The sequence below is a fragment of the Perca flavescens genome, chromosome 4 (assembly GCF_004354835.1).
Source record: "Perca flavescens isolate YP-PL-M2 chromosome 4, PFLA_1.0, whole genome shotgun sequence".
NCBI lineage: Eukaryota > Metazoa > Chordata > Actinopteri > Perciformes > Percidae > Perca > Perca flavescens.
In genome coordinates this window covers 240001-260681 of record NC_041334.1, presented here as the reverse complement: position 1 = coordinate 260681, position 20681 = coordinate 240001, and the positions used below count along the sequence as shown (strand labels likewise).

The window sequence follows — 20681 nt, the reverse complement described above, 5'->3', positions numbered from 1 at the left end:
ATGAGCTGGAAGCCAAAATTATGTACAAATAAACAACTAAATACTTGAAATCGTTTAAGTTGTGGGCCCTGAATCTATAATCTATGGAAGTTTAACGTTTTGAATGGAATTATGGAAATAAATAAACTTTTCCATGATATTCAAATTTTTTGGAAAGGGTCTGTATATATATATATATACACACACACACAAAAACATACAACAGAAAAATCCCACCCAAAACGAACAGCAGACGCTGCATTGTCTTCAAACTAAGAAAAAAAAAAATGCACGGTCGAATGCCTTTTCAGCATCCGACGAAATTGTAAACGCTGAGTTCTTATGGGTATTAAGATAGTGAATGACATTAAGTGCTCGACGTACATTGTCTGTGCCATATCTTGATTTCACAAATCCCGCCTGATCAGGATTAATAATTTTAGGAAGAACATTGTTAAGCCTGTGGGCCAGTACTTTTGCAACTATTTTGTAGTCCACATTAAGTAGGCTAATAGTATCTGTATGATGAACAGTCCAAGAGGTTTTTGTCTTTTTTTAAGGGTAGGCTAATTAAGGTGTATCTCAACCAAAATCTTTTTTCTAAACCTAACTTGTCGTTTCGGTGCCTAAACCTAACTGTTGTGGCAGAATGGCTGAACTAAACATTCAGCCATTCTGCCACAACAGTTAAGTTTTATTTATTTTTTTAACACGGTCCCTGAAAGCACCGTCGTCTGGCGGCACCTGTACCCGCTAACAACTGTGACACAACTACCAACGCGGAGACAAAGGGCTGCGGGTCGGATTCAAACCCCGGCCGCTGCCAAGGACTCAGCAAGCATCACTGGGGAGCTAGAGACGCCACCATTCTGTCTTTTAATTTGAGTTTGAGTTTAACTGTGATGAAATGTGCATTATAAATAAAATGGCCATTTTAATAATCTAATGTTTGATGCTGGTTGACTTTTATCGCTTCATTTCCTGCATTCTGGGGAATCTTTCTGTAACAATTTGTGGCTTTTCTGCATGTAAATGTATTTATTAATGTAAATATTATTAACTAATTAATCTGCATATTCAAAACATTATGAGCATTTAAGGATTTTATTTTTTAGGAATTATATTCATTTTTTCCCCCAACAACTATTTGCTTTCCACACACTCTTTGATTACATCTCTGCAGCCAGTTCTGATTATGGGGGGAGGGGGTTATTACCTGTTAATTACGCCTATGTGTTGCAGGGATATTGTCTGGTTCACTATTTTACAAAATATTAACACTTAACTTTGATAAATAATCCCCAATAATGTGAATATAATGACTAAATTGGTAAAGGTAAATAACAACAGCTAGAACAGTAATGCAGCCTTTAAAACATTACCATATCCTAAATCTAAGCCATCTAGCCTCATATCGATGTTGATATAATATCCATATATTGCTCTACTCTGACATAGCAGGAATAAGTGTATTTAAATATATGAATGATAGGAGCATTCCACTGGAGAACATCTCTGGTTTTATACATACATACATACATACATACATACATACATACATACATACATACACACACACACACACACACACACACACACACACACACACACACACACACACATATATATATATATATATATATATATTGATGTTTGTCCATGTTTACGTCAGATCATGGATTCGACCTCCTCAAAATGGCGGCGCGAACAGGACGTCTCGAAACAGGAAGCAGGACACCAGCCGCGCCTGCGCAGTGGCTCTCTCTGGGTCCCTGTAAAGATGTCTGAGCAGGCGGGGAGGGAGCGGAGCGGAGGACCCGAAACAAACGGACAGAACCAGCGACTCTCCGCAACTTAACCGGTCAAGGTAAGGGCGCGCAGGCCCGCGGAGCCGCTCCGACGGCATCGACACGCGGCGGAAGGTTCCCGACTTCAGATGAGCCAGACTCCCGGCGCGCGGGGCCGCGGAGTCCGTAGTAAAGAGTAGAAACAGTGAGCGGGACGCGCAGCGCTGTGGCAGGGGCGTGTCCGCCATCTTGTCTGGAAGTGGCGCCTAAACAGCAGCTGTCGCTCCGCGCGGAGACAGAGCTCGCGGCGCAAAATGGCGGTTAATAGCGAAACCTAAAGGCGGCGCGTTGCCCTCCCTGTGTTTTTAGAGAACTTTAGCCCGGTTCGGCCCGGCTGTGACCGACACGGAGAGCCGCTGAGTCCGTGTGTTCAGCCCGGGCTCCGCTTTGTGTTGTCCCCTAACCCCCTCCTCTGCTTCTCCCTCCCCCTTCTCTTCTCCTCGCTGTTTGTTTGGAAAGCCTGCCAGGCGCATGCGCGTAACCACAGCGCTCCTTTCTGCGTATGAGAACGCAAACAGTATTTATTAAATGAATTAACACAGCATTTAAGCTTCATCGCAGATACACCGACACCGTGTTCTTTCCCTGGCGGTTATTGATTACTTTGATCGGATTATAACTGATATCGGTCCGTTTGGCGCCACATTCAGTCGGTCCGCGATATAAACAGCTCCGCCGTTCAAATCAACCTGTCACCGTCTGTACATCACTGTCAGTTACTACAGTCATACACTGTCTGTATGTTTACATTCATACACTGTCTGTGTGTTTACATTAATGCACTGTCTGCATGTTTACATTCATACACTGTCCGTATGTTTACGTTCATGCACTGTCTGTATGTTTACATTTATGCACTCTGTATGTTTACATTCATACACTGTCCGTATGTTTACATTTATGCACTCTGTATGTTTACATTCATACACTGTCCGTATGTTTACATTCATGCACTGTCTGCATGTTTACATTCATACACTGTCCGTATGTTTAAATTCATGCACTGTCTGTATGTTTAGTCATACACTGTCTGCATTTTTACATTCATACACTGTATGTTTACATTCATACACTATGCTTACATTCATACGCTGTCTGCATGTTTACATTCATACACTGTCTGCATGTTTACATTCATACACTGTCCGTATGTTTACATTCATGCACTGTCTGTATGTTTAGTCATACACTGTCTGCATTTTTACATTCATACACTGTATGTTTACATTCATACACTATGTTTACATTCATACACTTTCTGCATGTTTACATTCATACACTGTTACATTCATACTGTTACATTCATACACTATGTTTACATTCATACACTGTCTGCATGTTTACATTCATACACTGTTTACATTCATACACTATGTTTACATTCATACACTGTCTGCATGTTTACATTCATACACTGTTTACATTCATACACTATGTTTACATTCATACACTGTCTGCATGTTTACATTCATACACTGTTTACATTCATACACTATGTTTACATTCATACACTGTCTGCATGTTTACATTCATACACTGTATGTTTACATTCATACACTATGCTTACATTCATACACTGTTACATTCATACACTATGTTTACATTCATACACTATGTTTACATTCATACACTGTATGTTTACATTCATACACTGTTACATTCATACACTATGTTTACATTCATACACTGTCTGCATGTTTACATTCATACACTGTTTACATTCATACACTATGTTTACATTCATACACTGTCTGCATGTTTACATTCATACACCGTTACATTCATACACTATGTTTACATTCATACACTGTCTGCATGTTTACATTCATACACTGTTTACATTCATAAACTATGTTTACATTCATACACTGTCTGCATGTTTACATTCATACACCGTTACATTCATACACTATGTTTACATTCATAACCTGTCTGCATGTTTCCATTCATACACTGTTTACATTCATACACTGTTTACATTCATACGCTATGTGTACATTCATACACTATGTTTACATTCATACACTGTATGCTTACATTCATACACTGTATGCTTACATTCATACGCTATGTTTACATTCATACGCTATGTTTACATTCATACACTATGTTTACATTCATACACTGTGTTTACATTCATACACTGTTTGTATGTTTACATTCATACACGATGTTACATTCATACACTGTATGTTTACAGTCATACACTGTCTGTATGTTTACATTCATACACTGTGTTTACATTCATACACTGTTTGTATGTTTACATTCATACACAATGTTTACATTCATACACTGTATGTTTACAGTCATACACTGTATGTTTACATTCATACACTGTCCGTATGTTTACATTCATACACTGTATGTTTACATTCATACACTGTCCGTATGTATACATTCATACACTGTATGTTTACATTCATACACTGTCTGCATGTTTACATTCATACACTGTATGTTTACATTCATACACTGTATGTTTACATTCATACACTGTATGTTTACATTCATACACTGTCTGCATGTTTACATTCATACACTATGTTTAGTCATACACTATGTTTACAGTCATACACTGTCTGCATGTTTACATTCATACACTGTTTACATTCATACACTATGTTTACACTGTCTGCATGTTTACATTCATACACTGTTTACATTCATACACTATGTTTACGATCATACACTGTATGTTTACATTCATACACTATGTTTACATTCATACATGGGGCGGCTGTGGCTCAGTGGTAGAGCGGTTGCCTGCCAATCGCAAGGTTGGTGGTCCGATCCTTGGCCCTGCAGTCCCATGTCGAAGTGTCCTTGGGCAAGACACTGAACCCCGAGTTGCCCACAGTGTATGAATGTGTGTGAATGGTGAATGGTTCCTGTACAATGTTAAAGCGCTTTGAGTAGTTGTTGAGACTAGAAAAGCGCTATATAAGAACAGTCCATTTACACTGTATGTTTACATTCATGTGTATGAATGCAAAAATGCAGACAGTGTGTCTGCATTTTTGCATTCATACACTGTCCGTATGTTTGCATTCATACTCTGTATGTTTACAGTCATACACTGTTTACATTCATACACGGTCTGTGTGCTTACATTCATACATTGTCTGCATTTTTACAGTCATACACTGTTTACAGTGTATGCCCTGCCCCCTGAATGTTATTGGATTGGACATGGACCAAACAAAAAAGTCAAAGTACAGTCAAATAAAAGTAAAAGTTCCCCAAAGCTGGTTTCTGTCATTTGATGTAGTAACACTGTCTGTTATTACGGTCCTAAAAACAGTGTATGACTGGACTATGTGTAAAGTGTTTTATTTTGAAAGTCAGTGTGTCTTCCTTTGCAGGTAGGTGATGTGTTTCTGACGAGCTGCGGAGATGTCCAATGACAGCCAGGGATCGGTGAAGGGGGAGGCGACCATAACAGCGTCCCCCTCTGGCTCCACCTCCTCTCAGGACCCACCCCTTTCCCCTTCCACCACTGCCAAACCACCAGAGCTCCCAGGTACACCTGTCTGTCTGTCTGTTTGTTTCTCGGTCAGTCTCTCACCTTTCTGTCTATCTCTCTCTCTCATCTCTCATCTCTCATCTCTCTCTCTCTCTCTCTCTCTCTCTCTCTCTCTCTCTCTCTCTCTCTCTTCTCTCTTTCTGTGTAGATGAGTTGGTCCAGGCTAGGGTTGGGTATCGGTTGGGTTTTTTCCGATACTGGTGCCAAAACGACAGTGGGCAACATTTAAGAACGGCTTGTTTATTGCTAAGGCCATATGGTCAAAATGAAATTATTTAATAATAATGTAATAACTTATAACAATAACTTATTTCACGATTAAATTGCTGGTAAACGACAAACACAACTACTAGATGGAAAAAGGGTATTTCACAATAACTTTGAATGCACCACGAGACTGGTGAGGCGAGTTTCAAGTGAACGCACCATCTGTTGTTGTTCAGACCACAGCAGCTGCAGACTGTTACGTCTCTGTGTTAGAATCCTCTACAGTGAAATACAGTCACACCGTTTAATCTTAGCTGTCAGCATTATAACCTGTTTAATTCAGGGTTTCGGTACCCAACCTTAGTCCAGGCTGGATGGTCTAAGTGTCTCTCTCTCTCTCTCTCTCTCTCTCTCTCTCTCTCTCTCTCTGACCTGTCGGTCTCTCTCTCTCTCTCTCTCTCTCTCTCTCTGACCGGTCTCTCTCTGTGTCTGTGTGTAGATGAGTTGGTCCAGGCTGGATGGTCTAAGTGTTGGTCTCGGAGGGAGAACCGACCGTATTACTTCAACAGATTCACCAATCAGAGCTTGTGGGAGGTGCCGGTGCTGGGCCAGCATGATGTAATCGTGAGTAATGTTTTAATTAGGGCTGTCAGCGTTAATTGCGTTGCGATTAAGGGCAGAGCATAACGTGTTGATTTCTTTTAATTGCATGCTGCCATTTATTAATTTATTTTCACTTCACTCGGCTTCACAAGGCTCGTAGACAAGTCAAAAGCCATAGGCACATTGTGTAAAGCCGAATTAAAATGTCACCGAAGCACGTCAAGCTTGCGCTACCAGCTACAAGCTAAGCATAGTCCAGTTACCGGGACTCAGGTTGATGCTAGTGGGCTCAGGCAATAAAGCACTATTTTGGAGAGTGCTACTCGCCGACCTGTTATTGAAACCAAAGAGCAAACGCTGTCTCATCAACCGGTGATCACTGGACATCAGTGAGTCATCAAAATGATTTAGAAGTTACTGCACACTGTATTGACTCTGGTAAGTAGGGTTGGGTACCGAAACGTGCCGACCTAAACGGTAGTAACGAGACCGAATAAGAACGAAAATTTCGGTGCCTCATTTCGGTGCCTGACTTTACACTACACCTGACAGCAGGTAACGTTAGCCTACCTTTAGCTAGCAGCGTGATTAAACAGGGTTAAAATGCTGACAGCTAACGTTAAACAGTGTAAAGTGGGACTGGATTTCACTGGAGAGGATTCCTACACTGGGACCTAACAGTCTGCTCTGCAGCGTTGTCGGAATTAAACAACACAGACTATGCGTTCACTTGAAACAGGTAGCTTCGTGGTGCATTCGTAGTAATTGTAAAATACAATTTTCCCATCTGGTGGTTGTTTTTGTCATTCAACAGCAATTTACTGGTGAAATAAGTTATTGTTATAGTTATTATGTTATTATTAAATCTTTAATTTTGACCATGGCCATAACAATAAACAAGTTGCTGACTGTTGTTTAGTACCCTTCTTTTTTCTTCTTTTGTTTACAGTAAATAAATAATAAACAAATACAAATCTTAAAGTCAAGTTCATAAAGTAACTTTCTTTGCATTCATTTGATTCCCAATAAAGATACACTGGTAAGAACTGCTTTTCATTGTTAATATATACTTAAAAACTGTTCTGAAATGCAAAATAATAGAATTTTAATCATGTGATAAAACATGTGATAGAAATTCAGCGATTAATCGATGTCTGGCTGTCTGTCTGCAGTCTGATCCTTTAGGTCTGAACGCGGCGCCAGCAGAGGGTGGAGCCGGAGAAGGTAACCTTGGTAATGGTCAGAGGAAGAGGAGGATCTCTGATGAACAGGGGGCGGGGCTTAACAGCATCAAACGAGTCAAGGTAAAAACAACAACAACCTGGTGATGTCATCAGTAACAAAAACCACATTAAGTTATATTTTGAAACTTTAAAAGGAGTGTAAACATCTTTTAAATGTAAATGTTTACACCCCTTTTTCTTCATGTTTGTTATTCCTTATGTTGTATTTATTTGAATAATAAAGTTCTGGAGTGATCAGTTTACGGTGTTTTTTACGAGGTCAAAGTCGGAAACACGCCCCCTGACCTCAGATTTATGAGCTAAAATTAGACTTTTAAATAAAAACACATTCAACAGGGAATAACGTAATTCCCAGGTGTGTAGTGGATTGTGGGAAACAGAGTCCTGTAATTTAAATAATGAGACTTTTTTTTAATATTTTTTTTTTCAGGCGGAGCCGACAACGCCCATTTCTCCCAGCACGCCCGGCGCCAAACAATGGAGCTCTGCCCCTGAGGACAAACTGACCCTGCCGGCCACGCCCACAACCCCAAGCCCCGCCCCCGCACCCTACAGACCAGCTGTGTGAGTGCTGAGGCCCCGCCCCCTGTGTTAGCATTGTTAGCTTCTCTGCTGGTAGTCTTTTTTTATATATATATATATAAAAACTGTTTGCACATTTATACATACATCCTACTACTTTGCTCTGACACCTTACCCCCCTAAACATATTCATTACTACAAAATAAAATCAGAAGAACTTTGTTAGGCTGGGTTTCCACAGGCAGCTTTTTCCTAGTGTTACTCCGTTGTGTCTGTGGCGAGCAGCAGATTCCAAGCCGAGTTGTGTCACCACCATATATCAGCTGGAGCAATAAACACTGCAGGGTTCATACGTTTTGAAAAAACCTGGACAAGTTATGGAATTTGAAAAATGCAAATTTCAGGCCTGGAAAGGTTTTGGAAACTTAAAAAGACCCAGAAAGTTTTGGAAAAGTCATGGAATTTTTTTTTAACACAGCATAATAATATGTCATTAATTAATAAATGTATTTCACGTCGTCTTAACCTCAATGTTCTATTCGGGGAGCAATATGTTGAATCCCATTATGAACCACATACATTGTCATTCATTTTATAGTTAAACATCTGAGGGTAAACTTTAACACAGATTTGTATTGTTATTGTAGAATGTCGACTGACATTTTCAGGAACACATAGTCATGAAAATTTGCCGAAAAGTATTGGTTAAAATGTGTATGAACCCTGACACTTTGTGAAAGACAGGTTTAGTTATATCGTTACTAAGATATTCAACCGCTCTAGGTTTGTTTAATCATTGCTTGGAGATAGTTTGTTCTCTGTTGAAACGTAGTTTGTGCTGCTGTTTGCAGGATCTACTGGGATCTGGACACCCAGACCAACGCTGTGATCAGAGAGCACCCCCCCCCACCACCTGCCCCCCCACCCTGAGATCGAGCTGCAGAGAGCGCAACTCGTCACCAAACTGCGCCAGCACTACCACGAGCTGTGCCACCAGAGAGAAGGTACCGGACTCTAGGGCTGAATATTCCTTCTAGAGAGAAGGTACCGGACAATACGGCTGAGGGTTGAAAATGTGTGACTATCTATTTTAATGCATTACTTCCATAAGAATTGAAAACCAATGCCATGGGAGACAGAAGTAATAATGATAAACTTTAATTCTATATGTGTGTGTGTGTGTGTGTGTGTGTGTGTGTGTGTGTGTGTGTGTGTGTGTGTGTGTGTGTGTGTGTGTGTGTGTGTGTGTGTGTGTGTGTGTGTGTGTGTGTGTGTGTGTGTGTGTCACAAGCTTACAAAGTGCTTTCCAGAAAAAAAGAAAACAGAAGATTAAAAACCAAGAACAATGAAGTAAAAAAAACAAACCATCGTTGTAACATTAGTGCAGGAGACAGACATGACTCAGCAGATTACACTCTCTCTCACTCTCAGGAGACAGACATGACTCAGCAGATTACACTCTCTCTCTGGAGCGTGCAGGAGAAAGACATGACTCAGCAGATTACACTCTCACCCTCTCTCAGGAGACTGACATGACTCAGCAGATTACACTCTCACCCTCTCTCAGGGACTGACATGACTCAGCAGATTACACTCTTTCTCTCTGGAGCGTGCAGGAGACAGACATGACTCAGCACATTTCACTCTCTCTCAGGAGACGGACATGACTCAGCAGATTACACTCTCGCAGGAGACGGACATGACTCAGCAGATTACAACGCCGTCACCGAGCCGTTTGAGTCTCTCGCCGTCTTATAAATATTGGCGTTAGCTCTGCAGTTAAAGATTTACGTTAGCGACTTGGTGCCGTCTTCTTCTTCTTCTCCTTTCCCTGGTTGTTTGTTTTCTTCCGGTAGCGGCGGCCGCATCATAGAACACGCACATACTGTATATGAACACGCCCGCTTCCCGACCGGCTCCATCAGACAGGAAGCTGAATGTTTAGGAACCATCGCGCCAGGCAGATCTGTTTTTTCACTCTCTTTATAATATTCAAATGTCTGTTTTTTTTACTATAGAAATATTCACTGACAGCCTTACTGATTACACTTCAACAGTTAATATATAAATAAACCGCTGTACTTATTAAAACCAAATGGATGGACACTACATCTTCCTGTTTGTGTCGGCGTGCAGTCTAAGCGCGTATAGTCTCTACATCTTCCTGTTTGTGTCGGCGTGCGGTCTGAGCGTGTGCAGTCTCTTCATGCTGTTCCTGTTTCAGGTATCGATCCTCCGCGGGAGTCGTTTAACCGCTGGCTGCTGGAGAGAAAGGTGGTGGACAAAGGTCAGGACCCGTTACTGCCGAGCGACTGTGACCCCGTCATCTCACCGTCCATGTTCAGAGAGGTCATGAACGACATTCCCATCAGGTACCTGTCTGTAACCTGTCTCTCTGCCTGCCTGTCTCTCTGTCTGTAACCTGTGTCTCTGTCTGTCTCTTTCTCTCTGTCTGTATGTCTGTCACTTCAAACCTGTTTATCTGTTTTAATTGTGTGTGTGTGTGTGTGTGTGTGTGTGTGTGTGTGTGTGTGTGTGTACAGATTGTCTCGTATCAAGTACAAAGAAGAAGCCCGGAGGCTGCTGTTTAAATACGCTGAAGCTGCCAAGAAGATGATCGACTCCAGGTACGTTCCTAACCGACCAATCGGAGCTTCTTCCTGCTGATGACCTCATCAGGAAGCTCTACTCTACTTTTAGGGCTGGGTATCCTTCTAAAAAGGTTCAATACTGATTCCAATACCGTGACTCTGATACCAGTTCTTGAACGATACTTTGTTATACCAATTTTATAAATTACACAACAATGATAATGCCGCATAATCAAGGATTTTTGCCCGCAATAATCACAAAAAACTCAGCATTTTTCTGGAAGGACTGATTATGGCACAAATCTTAGTATTTATGTTCCAGCTGCGACTGCGTGAGCGTCTCTGTGTAAGGGAGGGTTTCTCCTGCGTGTCTATACGACGTGTAACGTTAGTCAGCCAATCACAGACATTATTACATCTTAGTAGAAGCATGCAGCATTCTGATTGGCTCACTGACTCTGATGAGATTCACTGCTTAGAGATTGAACTTTGGTATTGAATGACTTTAGAGGCAATTTGGTCGGTGCCTAAAAGGTATAGAAATGGGTACCCAGCCCTACTAACCTGTGACCTCTGACCCCTGGCGTGTGCAGGAATGCGAGTCCAGAGAGCAGGAAGGTGGTGAAGTGGAACGCCGAGGACACCATGAGCTGGCTGCGCAGAGATCACTCCGCCAGCAAAGAGGACTACATGGTAACCTTTGACTAATCTGAATGTTGGACTGCGGCAGCGCCTATAAAGTGTGTGTGTGTGTGTTTGTGTGTGTGTGTGTGTGTCAGGATGTAACATAGTTCTGTGTGTGCAGGACCGTCTGGAGCACCTGAGGCAGCAGTGCGGTCCTCACGTCACCGCCGTGGCCAAGGACTCAGTGGAGGGAATCTGCTCTAAGATCTACCAGCTGTCTGCAGAGTACAGTCGCCGGCTGAGGCAGACGCACCTGAGTCTGCTGCAGGACCCGCCCACTACAGGTACACACCGATGCACACACACAAACTAGGGCTGTGTATTGGCAAGAATGTGGCGATGTGATACGTATCACGATAGATGGGTCACGTTTCAATATATTGCAGTATATTTCAATACTGTGCGTAGGGGTGATATATTGGGATTTTTTTTAAGTATAATTTTAATAAAACAAATTAATATATTACTAATATATAAAGATATCATGTGCATAAAAGTCAAAGAAGTTTACTTTAGGTAAACAATTCAGTACACAGAAAATCAAAAGGCCAGTTTGGGATTGTGGTTCATAGGTTCTTAATGAGCTAATGTTAATATGCTAAAGTAGATTCAGCCATAGCTGAGGCACTGTTAGGCACTGCTGTCTTACATGAATATTTTTGCACATAAAAAAAGAATCGATACAGTATTGCAAAATAAAATATCGCAATACTTCAAGTGTATTGATTTTTTTCTTATACCCCTAACACACACACACACACACACACACACACACACACACACACAGACATGCACACACACACACACACAGACACACAATTCATAAGTTGAGTTTTTCGATGTCTTCTGCGCTTTTTTTAACGTGTTTTACTCTTCTTTTGAGGTCTTTGGTGTTTTTCATAAAAACCCTTTTTGTTGCTTTTTTGAAATGTTTTTCCATTTCTGTGTCCAGAGGTGTGTGCGTCCTCCCAGCAGTCGCGGCTGGTCTACTGTTACCCGGTGCGTCTGGCCATCCCGTCGCCGCCGCTGCCTCGAGTCGAGCTGCACTTTGAGAACGACATGGCGTGTCTGCGCTTCAAAGGAGAGATGGTCAAACTCAACAGAGGACACTTCAGCAAACTGGTCAGTACTGAGTAATCTGATTACGGACAGTTGCCCCATAGATCTGTTTCCTGCTGCTAGCGATCTCATTGGAGACGAGCAGAGTTGAGCATGCAGAGTGCAGAGGTTGAGAGACAGACACTGGAGCACAGAGCAAGAGTTGGAGAGGGCACATGTTATTATTGCATGTTAATATGGAGAAAAGCAAACATGTAAATACATTTTTTAAGCATGCAAAAGATTTTTGTTTGCTCAAACTAAATTATTGTTTGCTTGTGTATTATTTCTCTTTAAAATGTAATATGCAAAATATATGTCTCTGTGCTCCAAATATACACTTATTACAATAAATATTACGCCATACTCCTCCGGGGAATGTTGGAGAAGTTCAGGCTGCAGTGCATGATGGGAAAGGGTCTTCTGCCTGTCTGACTGACCGACTGCATGTCTGTCTGCCTGCCTGTCTGTCTCTCCAGGAGTTGTTGTACAGGTACAGCTGTATAGACGACCCGCGCTTTGAGAAGTTTCTGCCCAGAGTCTGGTGCCTCCTCAAGAGATACCAGGTAAGCTGTCTCTCTGTCAGCCAATCAGGGCTCAGCTGCTGTCACCTGACACACCTCAGGTAGTCGCAGAGTGAACTAACGAGGTGTGCGCGTGCGTGTGCGTGTGCAGGTGATGTTTGGCAGTGGCGCCAACGAGGGGACGGGTCTGCAGGGGGCGCTGCCAGTGCCGGTGTTCGAGGCGTTGGTCCGACAGTTTGGAGTTTCCTTCGAGTGTTTTGCTTCGCCGCTCAACTGCTACTTCAAACAGTTTGGCTCCGCCTTCCCAGACACAGACGGCTTCTTCGGATCCAGAGGGTGAGACACTCACTGTCTCTGTCTGTCTCTCTGTCTGTCAGTATGTAGTATGACAGTGTTAAGGCTATATGTCTTTGTGTGTTTTCAGGCCCTTCCTAACTTTCTGTCCAGTCAGCGGCTCGTTTGAAGCAAACCCTCCGTTCTGTGAAGAGCTGATGGATGCCATGGTGACGCACTTTGAGGTACTAGTTTGTTGTGCGTTTGTGTGTCTGTCTGTGTGTGTGTCTCTCTGTGTGTGGTTCGTCCTAAAGGTTTTATACTAGTTTGTGTCGTGGGTTTCCTAGGTGCCAATTTTAGGAATTGAGGAATTTTCAGGGAGCCCGGGATGATGTACAGATCTCTTTTATTAATTATTATTATTATTATTATTATTATTATTATTAAGGCAAAAGGTCTGAAATGTTCCACCAGAACCAGTTCCTTCCTGAGACTATTTAGCAGAGCCACCGTAGCTGTGTCCAGAGCTTAGCACTGCCCAGCACCATTGTGATTGGTTTAGAGAAATGTTTTTTCTCCTATCCCAGAATGCATCTGTGTAACCCTTGCCTTACCATCGTGTCTGTGTGTGTCTCAGGGCCTGTTGGAGAAGTCCTCTGAACCTCTGTCCTTCATTGTCTTCGTCCCTGAGTGGCGTGACCCCGTGACCCCAGCTCTCACCCGCATGGAGGCGAGTCGCTTCCTTCGGCACCAGCTGACCATCTCTGCCTACGAGCACGAGTACCGCTCGGGCAGCCAGCACATCTGCAAGAGGTACACACACTGCACTCATTGATTGGTTTACATTTATTTCAAAAGTCTCAATATTTTAAATAAAGTCACAAGTTTATTTAGGCTCTTTCTCTAGATGTGCAGTTCAGCCAATCAGGGCAACACTAGCCTGTCAATGGTGCTTGTACATTAACTGTGTGTGTGTGTGTGTGTGTGTGTGTGTGTGTGTGTGTGTGTGTGTGTGTGTGTGTGTGTGTGTGTGTGTGTGTGTGTGTGTGTGTGTGTGTGTGTGTGTGTGTGTGTGTGTGTGTGTGTGTGTGTGTGTCTGTGTGTGTGTCTGTGTGTGTGTCTCTGTGTGTGTGTGTGTGTGTGTGTGTGTGTGTGTGTGTGTGTGTTTCTGTGTGTCTCCAGAGAGGAGATGTACTACCGGGCGGTACACGGTACTGCGGTCCTCTTCCTCCAGAACGATGCTGGTTTTGGGAAGTGGGCTCCGACTGCGGAGCGTCTGGCCGAACTGATGGCGGCGTACCGCCCCTCCACCTCCCGCCCCTCCACCCTGTCCTCTCCTGGCCCCGCCCCCGTTGCTCCTGGAGACAAAGACTCCACCCCCAAGGCAGCTGACATGACGCAGAGCTCTGTGACGTCACCGGGTGGCCATGACGACAACAACAACAACAACAACAACAACAGCAGCAGTAGTAGCAGCAGCAGCAGTCCCCAAGACAAGATGGCCGCCGTGTAGAGGAAACGGCGTCGGTCCAGATTGTCCCTCACCAGCACCTGTAGCACACCCTCCGCTTCTGTCGACACCCACAATGCTGTTCTGCCGCCGCCTGCAGGGGGCGGGGCGGGGCCCAAGTTAACCTTTTCTCCCTTCACAGCGGCTCTTCTGATTGGTTGAGAGCTCTTTCTTTAAACCTGCATTGACAATAACACAAACCTCTTCATTCACCTGTGATGTCACCTGTGATGTCACTGGAGGACCTGTGATTGGTTAACAAGGCAGCTATCGTTTCTATTGGACTCGTGTTTCTGGAGAGAGTCGGTCTGAAGCCCCGGCACACGGTTTGACTTCTGCAGCGGCGCTACTAGTCGTACGTCTGCCTTTTATTGGCCAGTCTTTGTAGAAGCGTGCTGCGTGCTGATTGGCTCACTGACGCTGATGAGATTTATCCATACTCAATACTTTAGAGGCAAACCGCTCTGTGCCTAAAAAGTATTGAATTGGGTACCCATCCCTATGTATCCTAGCAACAGTTAGTACCAGGCAGGCGCAGAGCGTACGTGGTCTTCACGATGTTTTAGGGGAACTTTTTGGCCGAGACAAAAGCAACGTGCGGCGACGTCAGAGTCGTCTGCTTGGTGTGTCGTTGGGACTCAGACTGGTCAGCGAGGTCACCAGTCCCATCAGACTTCCTGTGGTGTCATTATTAAACAGGAAGTGGTCAGAGACGTGTTGGACAGTTTAGGCTAGAAGGGATACAGCTACGGCGACGACAGTTATGTTTAGAGATACTGTATACCATATACCGATACCGAGCTCGGGGAAAAGCCTGAGTATGTGAAACTACACACCGATCCGATATCTTAAAGACCCTCAAAAAATATTCCTTAAAGTAGTTTATTGAGTTTGATGGCGTTCATTCTCTGTATTTGTTCATGTTTTACAAAGAGTTTATCATGACTCAACGAAAACAACCCTATCTCATCCGTACAGGGTTATACACTCGCCCTGGTATTACTGTATGATCCTTAGTGCAACGTGCGTCAGTAGCTGTATCCCTTCTAGCCACGGCCTCTGTCTCCGTGTGACCCCGGTCGCCCGGCAACGTGTACATACTGTACAGTTAAACTGATATGAAGTCTGTTGGTTGTTAAAACACGTTGAATTGTTCTTTTTTTATTTGATTTAATTTAACATTTTTTAAAGAGATGATCTGTTTTCTGTAATATACAGTTTATGATAGTTTGTTTCAAACTAAACCAAAGTGTTATTAAGAAGATGTATATCCTGTATGTGTGTATTCATCAGTAATGTCGGGATCCTCCTCCTCATTATTTTACTCTTCTCTTCAGTAACTCTTTTGGTTTTTATGGGTTTTTCTTGTGCATGAAATCTTTTGGACTTTAAATAATGTTCGTAATCCTGAATGTGTTTTTCAGGCCGAGTCTTCAGGCCGCGTGATGTCACTGCGTCTTCGCTGTCCGGCGCTGCGTCTCCGGCGCCTGGCGCTGCCTACCGGCTGCTGCGTCCGTGGTTGCGTCTGGCGTCTCCGCCGCTGCGTCCGTGGTTGCGTGTGGCGAGCCCTGCATCGTCTACAACGCTGCGACATGAAATATTTCTTCAACTTTTAGTTTGAACAAAGTTTTCTTTAAAGGAGCACTCTAGCATTTCAACTTCACTGTAAATCTGGAGCTAAGCTAGCAGATTGTACTAAGCTAGGCTAACGTTGGACTGTCCCTTTTTAATATTTCAGGTTCTGGTGATTTGTATAAAAGCTCTCTCGTAATCACAAGAACATTTGATTCGTTTTCTGGTCATTATGACTTCTGCGTCTCATAATCTCAAGAAAACTATTTTCTCATTTTTATAATTCATACAAAGAATAAATACGGACTAAAGTTCTTGTAATTAGGAGATGAATGTGTTTCCCTACCCAACAGTTTTCTTGTAATTATGACCTTATCTTTCCTAATAATAATATCAGGAAGACGTTGGTCTCTTAACTCGGAGGAAATGTTTAAAGTTTCCCGATGTGTTTGTTGATGATAACGTCATAATTACAATAATCTGATGTTTCTTTCAGAGAAAAAAAGTAAAAACAGGGTTCAGTGTTAAGGGTTTTGACCGAACAACTGAAAAAAAATCTGCGGGGGGTAAAAAACTTTTAAAAAAAACATCAAAAGTGCTGAGGGAATTGTGTGGGGGTGGGGGGAAATGTCAAAATAGCGTTGGAGGAAAAAAAGCCTAAAATGTCGAATGTGAAAAATGTGCAAAGCACAGGGAGCCAACGTGGTTCCTGATTGGCCGACGGCCCAAACACGGAAGCTGTTAGATGAACTTTCCCGCCGCGGCGTTTTCCTTTCCCCGCCATAACGTTGAACCTGGAATATATTTGAGTCTTTGTGGTTTGAATAGGAAGCCAACGTAGGTGTGACATCACGCGGCGGCGAAGGCTGGCCGTGTTTGTGACGGGGTCCTCACAGCTGGAGAATGTAAATACAGTCTGTCCTTCATCTGCCTGCAGACAAACTGCTGTAAAATATATCCAACCCAGTTCTTCTCTTCAACTCGTCTTTTAACTCGCATTTACATCTCTCTCTCTCTCTCTCTCTCACACACACACACACCAAGTACACACACAGACACCAATCAGAATCAGAAATACTTTAATAATCCCAGGGGGAAATTATTTACCAAGTACACATACAGACACCAAGTACACACACATACACTGACACACACACACAGACACACACACACACAGGTAACACATGGTCTGTTTCCAGGTATCTGGCAGTTTAAACCATGAACCTGTGGTACCAGATGTTTTCAGGACAGAAAGTTTAGGAATCTCTCTCCCTGCCACTGTGTTTAAACATGAAATACTTTGTAAAGACAAAAAAGTAAAATACTTTGTGTTCAATGAAAGCCCCATTTAAAGCCCCAGACTGGACCCCCTACTGCAGGTCAGCCATAAATGTTTACACCATGTAGCTCCGCCCCTGTCACAGGGAGGTACATGTCAGAGAAAGAGACTAATCTTATTTTGGAACCCCGGGCTGGAAGATAACAAATAACCAGCGCCACACAGAAAACCATATATATATATATATATATATATATATATATATGTTTTATATATATATATATATATATATATATATATATATATATATATATATATATATATATATAAAAATATGGATTTTGAAGATGATGCTTTTATTGTGGAAGGGGAATGACCGGAAGAGCTTCATAGAGGAAGCGGAGTGTAATTTCCTGGAAACAAACATAAAGAAATAGTCCGTTTAAATGATCGATAATCAGGTGATCAGTAAACATCTGGGGGCCTCTCGGTGTCTCTCCGCGCGCTGACTCACGCTAACAAACCGGGAACGGGCCTTTAGTAACATAAACCCCGCCGTCGCTGTTAGCTGTTGTTAGCTTTAGCTGGTGTTAACCTAGCGGAGTTAGTTCGGTTCAGACCGGGTCAGGACCGTTTGTATGATGGGCGCTCACCGCGGGGAGGGAGGTCGGGACTGGCTGCAGCAGGACGGGCCGGAGCAGCGCGAGACCAGCCCGGTAACAATCGATGCTAAGCTAACACCTAGCGACTTGGCACCTAGCATAGCATAGCTAGCTGATGTCATGATATGTATTATTTTTAAGATGACGTCATAGCAGCGCATCATTTTTGAGAAATCAATAATTTAAATATTCTGATTGTGTATTTTCTATTTGATAAAATAAAATAAAACTCTTTGAAGTTAATTAGATATTTTCTGATATAAATTTGATATTAATTATATTATTGTTATATATAATAACGTCTGTTATGAAACATCAAATAAAGCTCTATTAGATAATATACAATAATACAGTATATATACAGTATAAATGATAAATAACTGAGCACCGAGTTGTGTTTCTGTTTAACTCTGAATCAACAGCACTGAAACTTTAATGAATAATAATAATAATAATTGTTGTTTAGAATCCGTGGAACATGATGATCAAACACAGACAGATTCACAGACGAGGACGACGCTCCCACATGGCAGTCAGGTCAGTTTACCTTCAGAGTAAAAACATTTTTCCGAGTGAAAACGTCTTCATTCACGTCCCTTCCTGTGGGAACCAGAGGAGGGAAACTGGGGCTAGATTTTGTGTTGTTGACAGCTGACGTTTGATGGAGGCGACTTTGGTTCACTGAACATATTTCTATGACAATAAACTGTTTATTGTGGACAAGTGCCTCTGCCAAGAAACATACACAGACATAACATGTTTCAGATTATTCATAAATAGGCCCATGTATTAAAAAACAAAACGTTGGTTGTCAAACACACACCTGTCCATGTGCTGTTGGGATATAAGAAAACAGCAGCAGATCTTTTGTTATTGTGGCCTCCATGTTTTCACCACCTGAGGCTCTCGGCTACGGCCAACCGTTGGTGGCAGTCATGCAACACGTTGTTATGCCAAACGCCCAATATAAATATGATCCCAACCATGTGAACGCTGGCAGTCGGAAAAACAACGTAATCACGGGGGCGGTCCCTGTTATTCCCAGGTGGCATGAACACACCGACACACAGCAGGGAGTGATGTCACTCAGACACATGTTAACCTGTGTGTGTGTGTGTGTGTGTGTGTGTGTGTGTGTGTGTGTAGCTACACTGATCCTCAGGTGTCTATGGATCTGTTGAGGGCGGTGCTTCAGCCAAGCTTCAACGATGACATCATGGCTGTGTTCAGGAAGTACCAGAAGGTAAATGATTTGAAGTTGTTTGATGCTGTAACAGGCTGATTCCTCATGATTGACTCCTGATTGGTTGGCCGGGTGTGTGGGCGGGGCTTGGGTACCAGCTGTGTGGCTGATGTTGTCATGTTGTTGTTTTGGTTCCAGTTGTTTGAGAAAGCGGCGGAGAACGTGAAGGAGAACGTTGGAGACGACATTCAGACCGACCTGCTGATCAGAGAGACCTGCAGGAACGCTCTGGAACATGTGAGCTCACTTCCTGTCCCTGTCCCTCTCCCTCTGTCACAGCTTCCTGCCTGTCAACACAAAGTTTAAAAGTACAAAACTTGATTTAAACTAAACACAACTTTGTGTCTGGAGTAGAAAAGTTTCCAAATAGTCAGTGATCTGCAGGTAGAAATGTATCAACACCAGCAACAGCAGCATCTGTGTGTTTCGGTGTGTGGTTACCATGGTTTCCTGTGATGTTATCCCCAGGCCAAACAGCTGTTTCCAGAGGGGGAGGCAAAGAGGGCGGGGTCAGAGGCTGCCATCAAGGTAGGAACGGACCAATGAGAAGCTGCGGAGCGTGTTGTATCCCGGTTCTGGTTCTGGTTGTGATGGTTGTGTGTTTCTGTCAGAGGTCCAGAGCTGCTGATGAAGACTACAGTCAGAGAGGAAGCCCCCTCCCAAAGAAGGTACACCCCACCCCCCCTCTGACCTATCACCAATGACTTCCTTGTTTAGTCACATTTCTGATTGGATATCAGTTCCTATTGAACATTTACTCTGTCTGTCTGTCTGTGTGTGTGTTTGTGTAGAGAAGAGCTCGTCCTGGAGCGGCAGCCATCTCCTCTGATCGACCTCACACTTTCTCCACTCAGTGAGTATCTGACACACACACACACACACACACACAGATACGTGATGTCACCACCAGAGTCAGCTGACTAACTGTGATGTCATCATGTCCTCAGAGTGAAGGTGAAGTCTGACCCCGTGAAGAAAGACGGACCTAAGGTGAGTCAGCACATCACACACACGTACTGGCTATTCATCTGTAACATCTGGATCAAACCCCAAAAGCAGTTCAGCGAGTCCAGATGTGTCTGAGTGATGATGATAGTGGAGGTTATAGAGCTCCAGATGTGTCTGAGTGATGATAGTGGAGGTTATAGAGCTCCAGATGTGTCTGAGCGATGATGATAGTGGAGGTTATAGAGCTCCAGATGTGTCTGAGTGATGATGATAGTGGAAGTTATAGAGCTCCAGATGTGTCTGAGTGGAGGTTATAGAGCTCCAAATGTGTCTGAGCGATGATGATAGTGGAGGTTATAGAGCTCCAGA

The 20681-nt window shown here is 43.1% G+C and overlaps 2 protein-coding genes across 2 annotated transcripts in view; both read left to right on the top strand.

Annotated features, from left to right (window-relative positions):
- The first annotated feature begins 1695 nt into the window (after window positions 1-1695).
- On the top strand, window positions 1696-17160 carry pcif1 (phosphorylated CTD interacting factor 1). The gene is given in 17 exon segments (XM_028576672.1): window positions 1696-1846; window positions 5192-5349; window positions 6059-6183; window positions 7335-7466; window positions 7837-7970; window positions 8780-8824; window positions 8826-8932; window positions 10153-10300; window positions 10472-10555; window positions 11113-11212; window positions 11325-11487; window positions 12156-12325; window positions 12781-12867; window positions 12977-13161; window positions 13250-13343; window positions 13736-13911; window positions 14281-17160. Coding segments are annotated over 16 exon segments (2208 nt in total). The 5' UTR covers window positions 1696-1846; window positions 5192-5222; the 3' UTR covers window positions 14612-17160.
- Window positions 17161-17838: 678 nt separating this feature from the next.
- The window catches only part of LOC114554861 (deoxynucleotidyltransferase terminal-interacting protein 1), an 8080-nt gene continuing 5237 nt past the window's right edge, over window positions 17839-20681 (top strand). Inside the window, exons 1-8 of the mRNA XM_028576930.1 lie at window positions 17839-18175; window positions 18588-18658; window positions 19268-19364; window positions 19503-19601; window positions 19833-19892; window positions 19976-20032; window positions 20156-20217; window positions 20312-20354. Of these exons, the coding sequence (XP_028432731.1) occupies window positions 18098-18175; window positions 18588-18658; window positions 19268-19364; window positions 19503-19601; window positions 19833-19892; window positions 19976-20032; window positions 20156-20217; window positions 20312-20354 (567 nt within the window). The 5' untranslated portion in view covers window positions 17839-18097. The remainder of the gene's footprint in view (window positions 18176-18587; window positions 18659-19267; window positions 19365-19502; window positions 19602-19832; window positions 19893-19975; window positions 20033-20155; window positions 20218-20311; window positions 20355-20681) is intronic.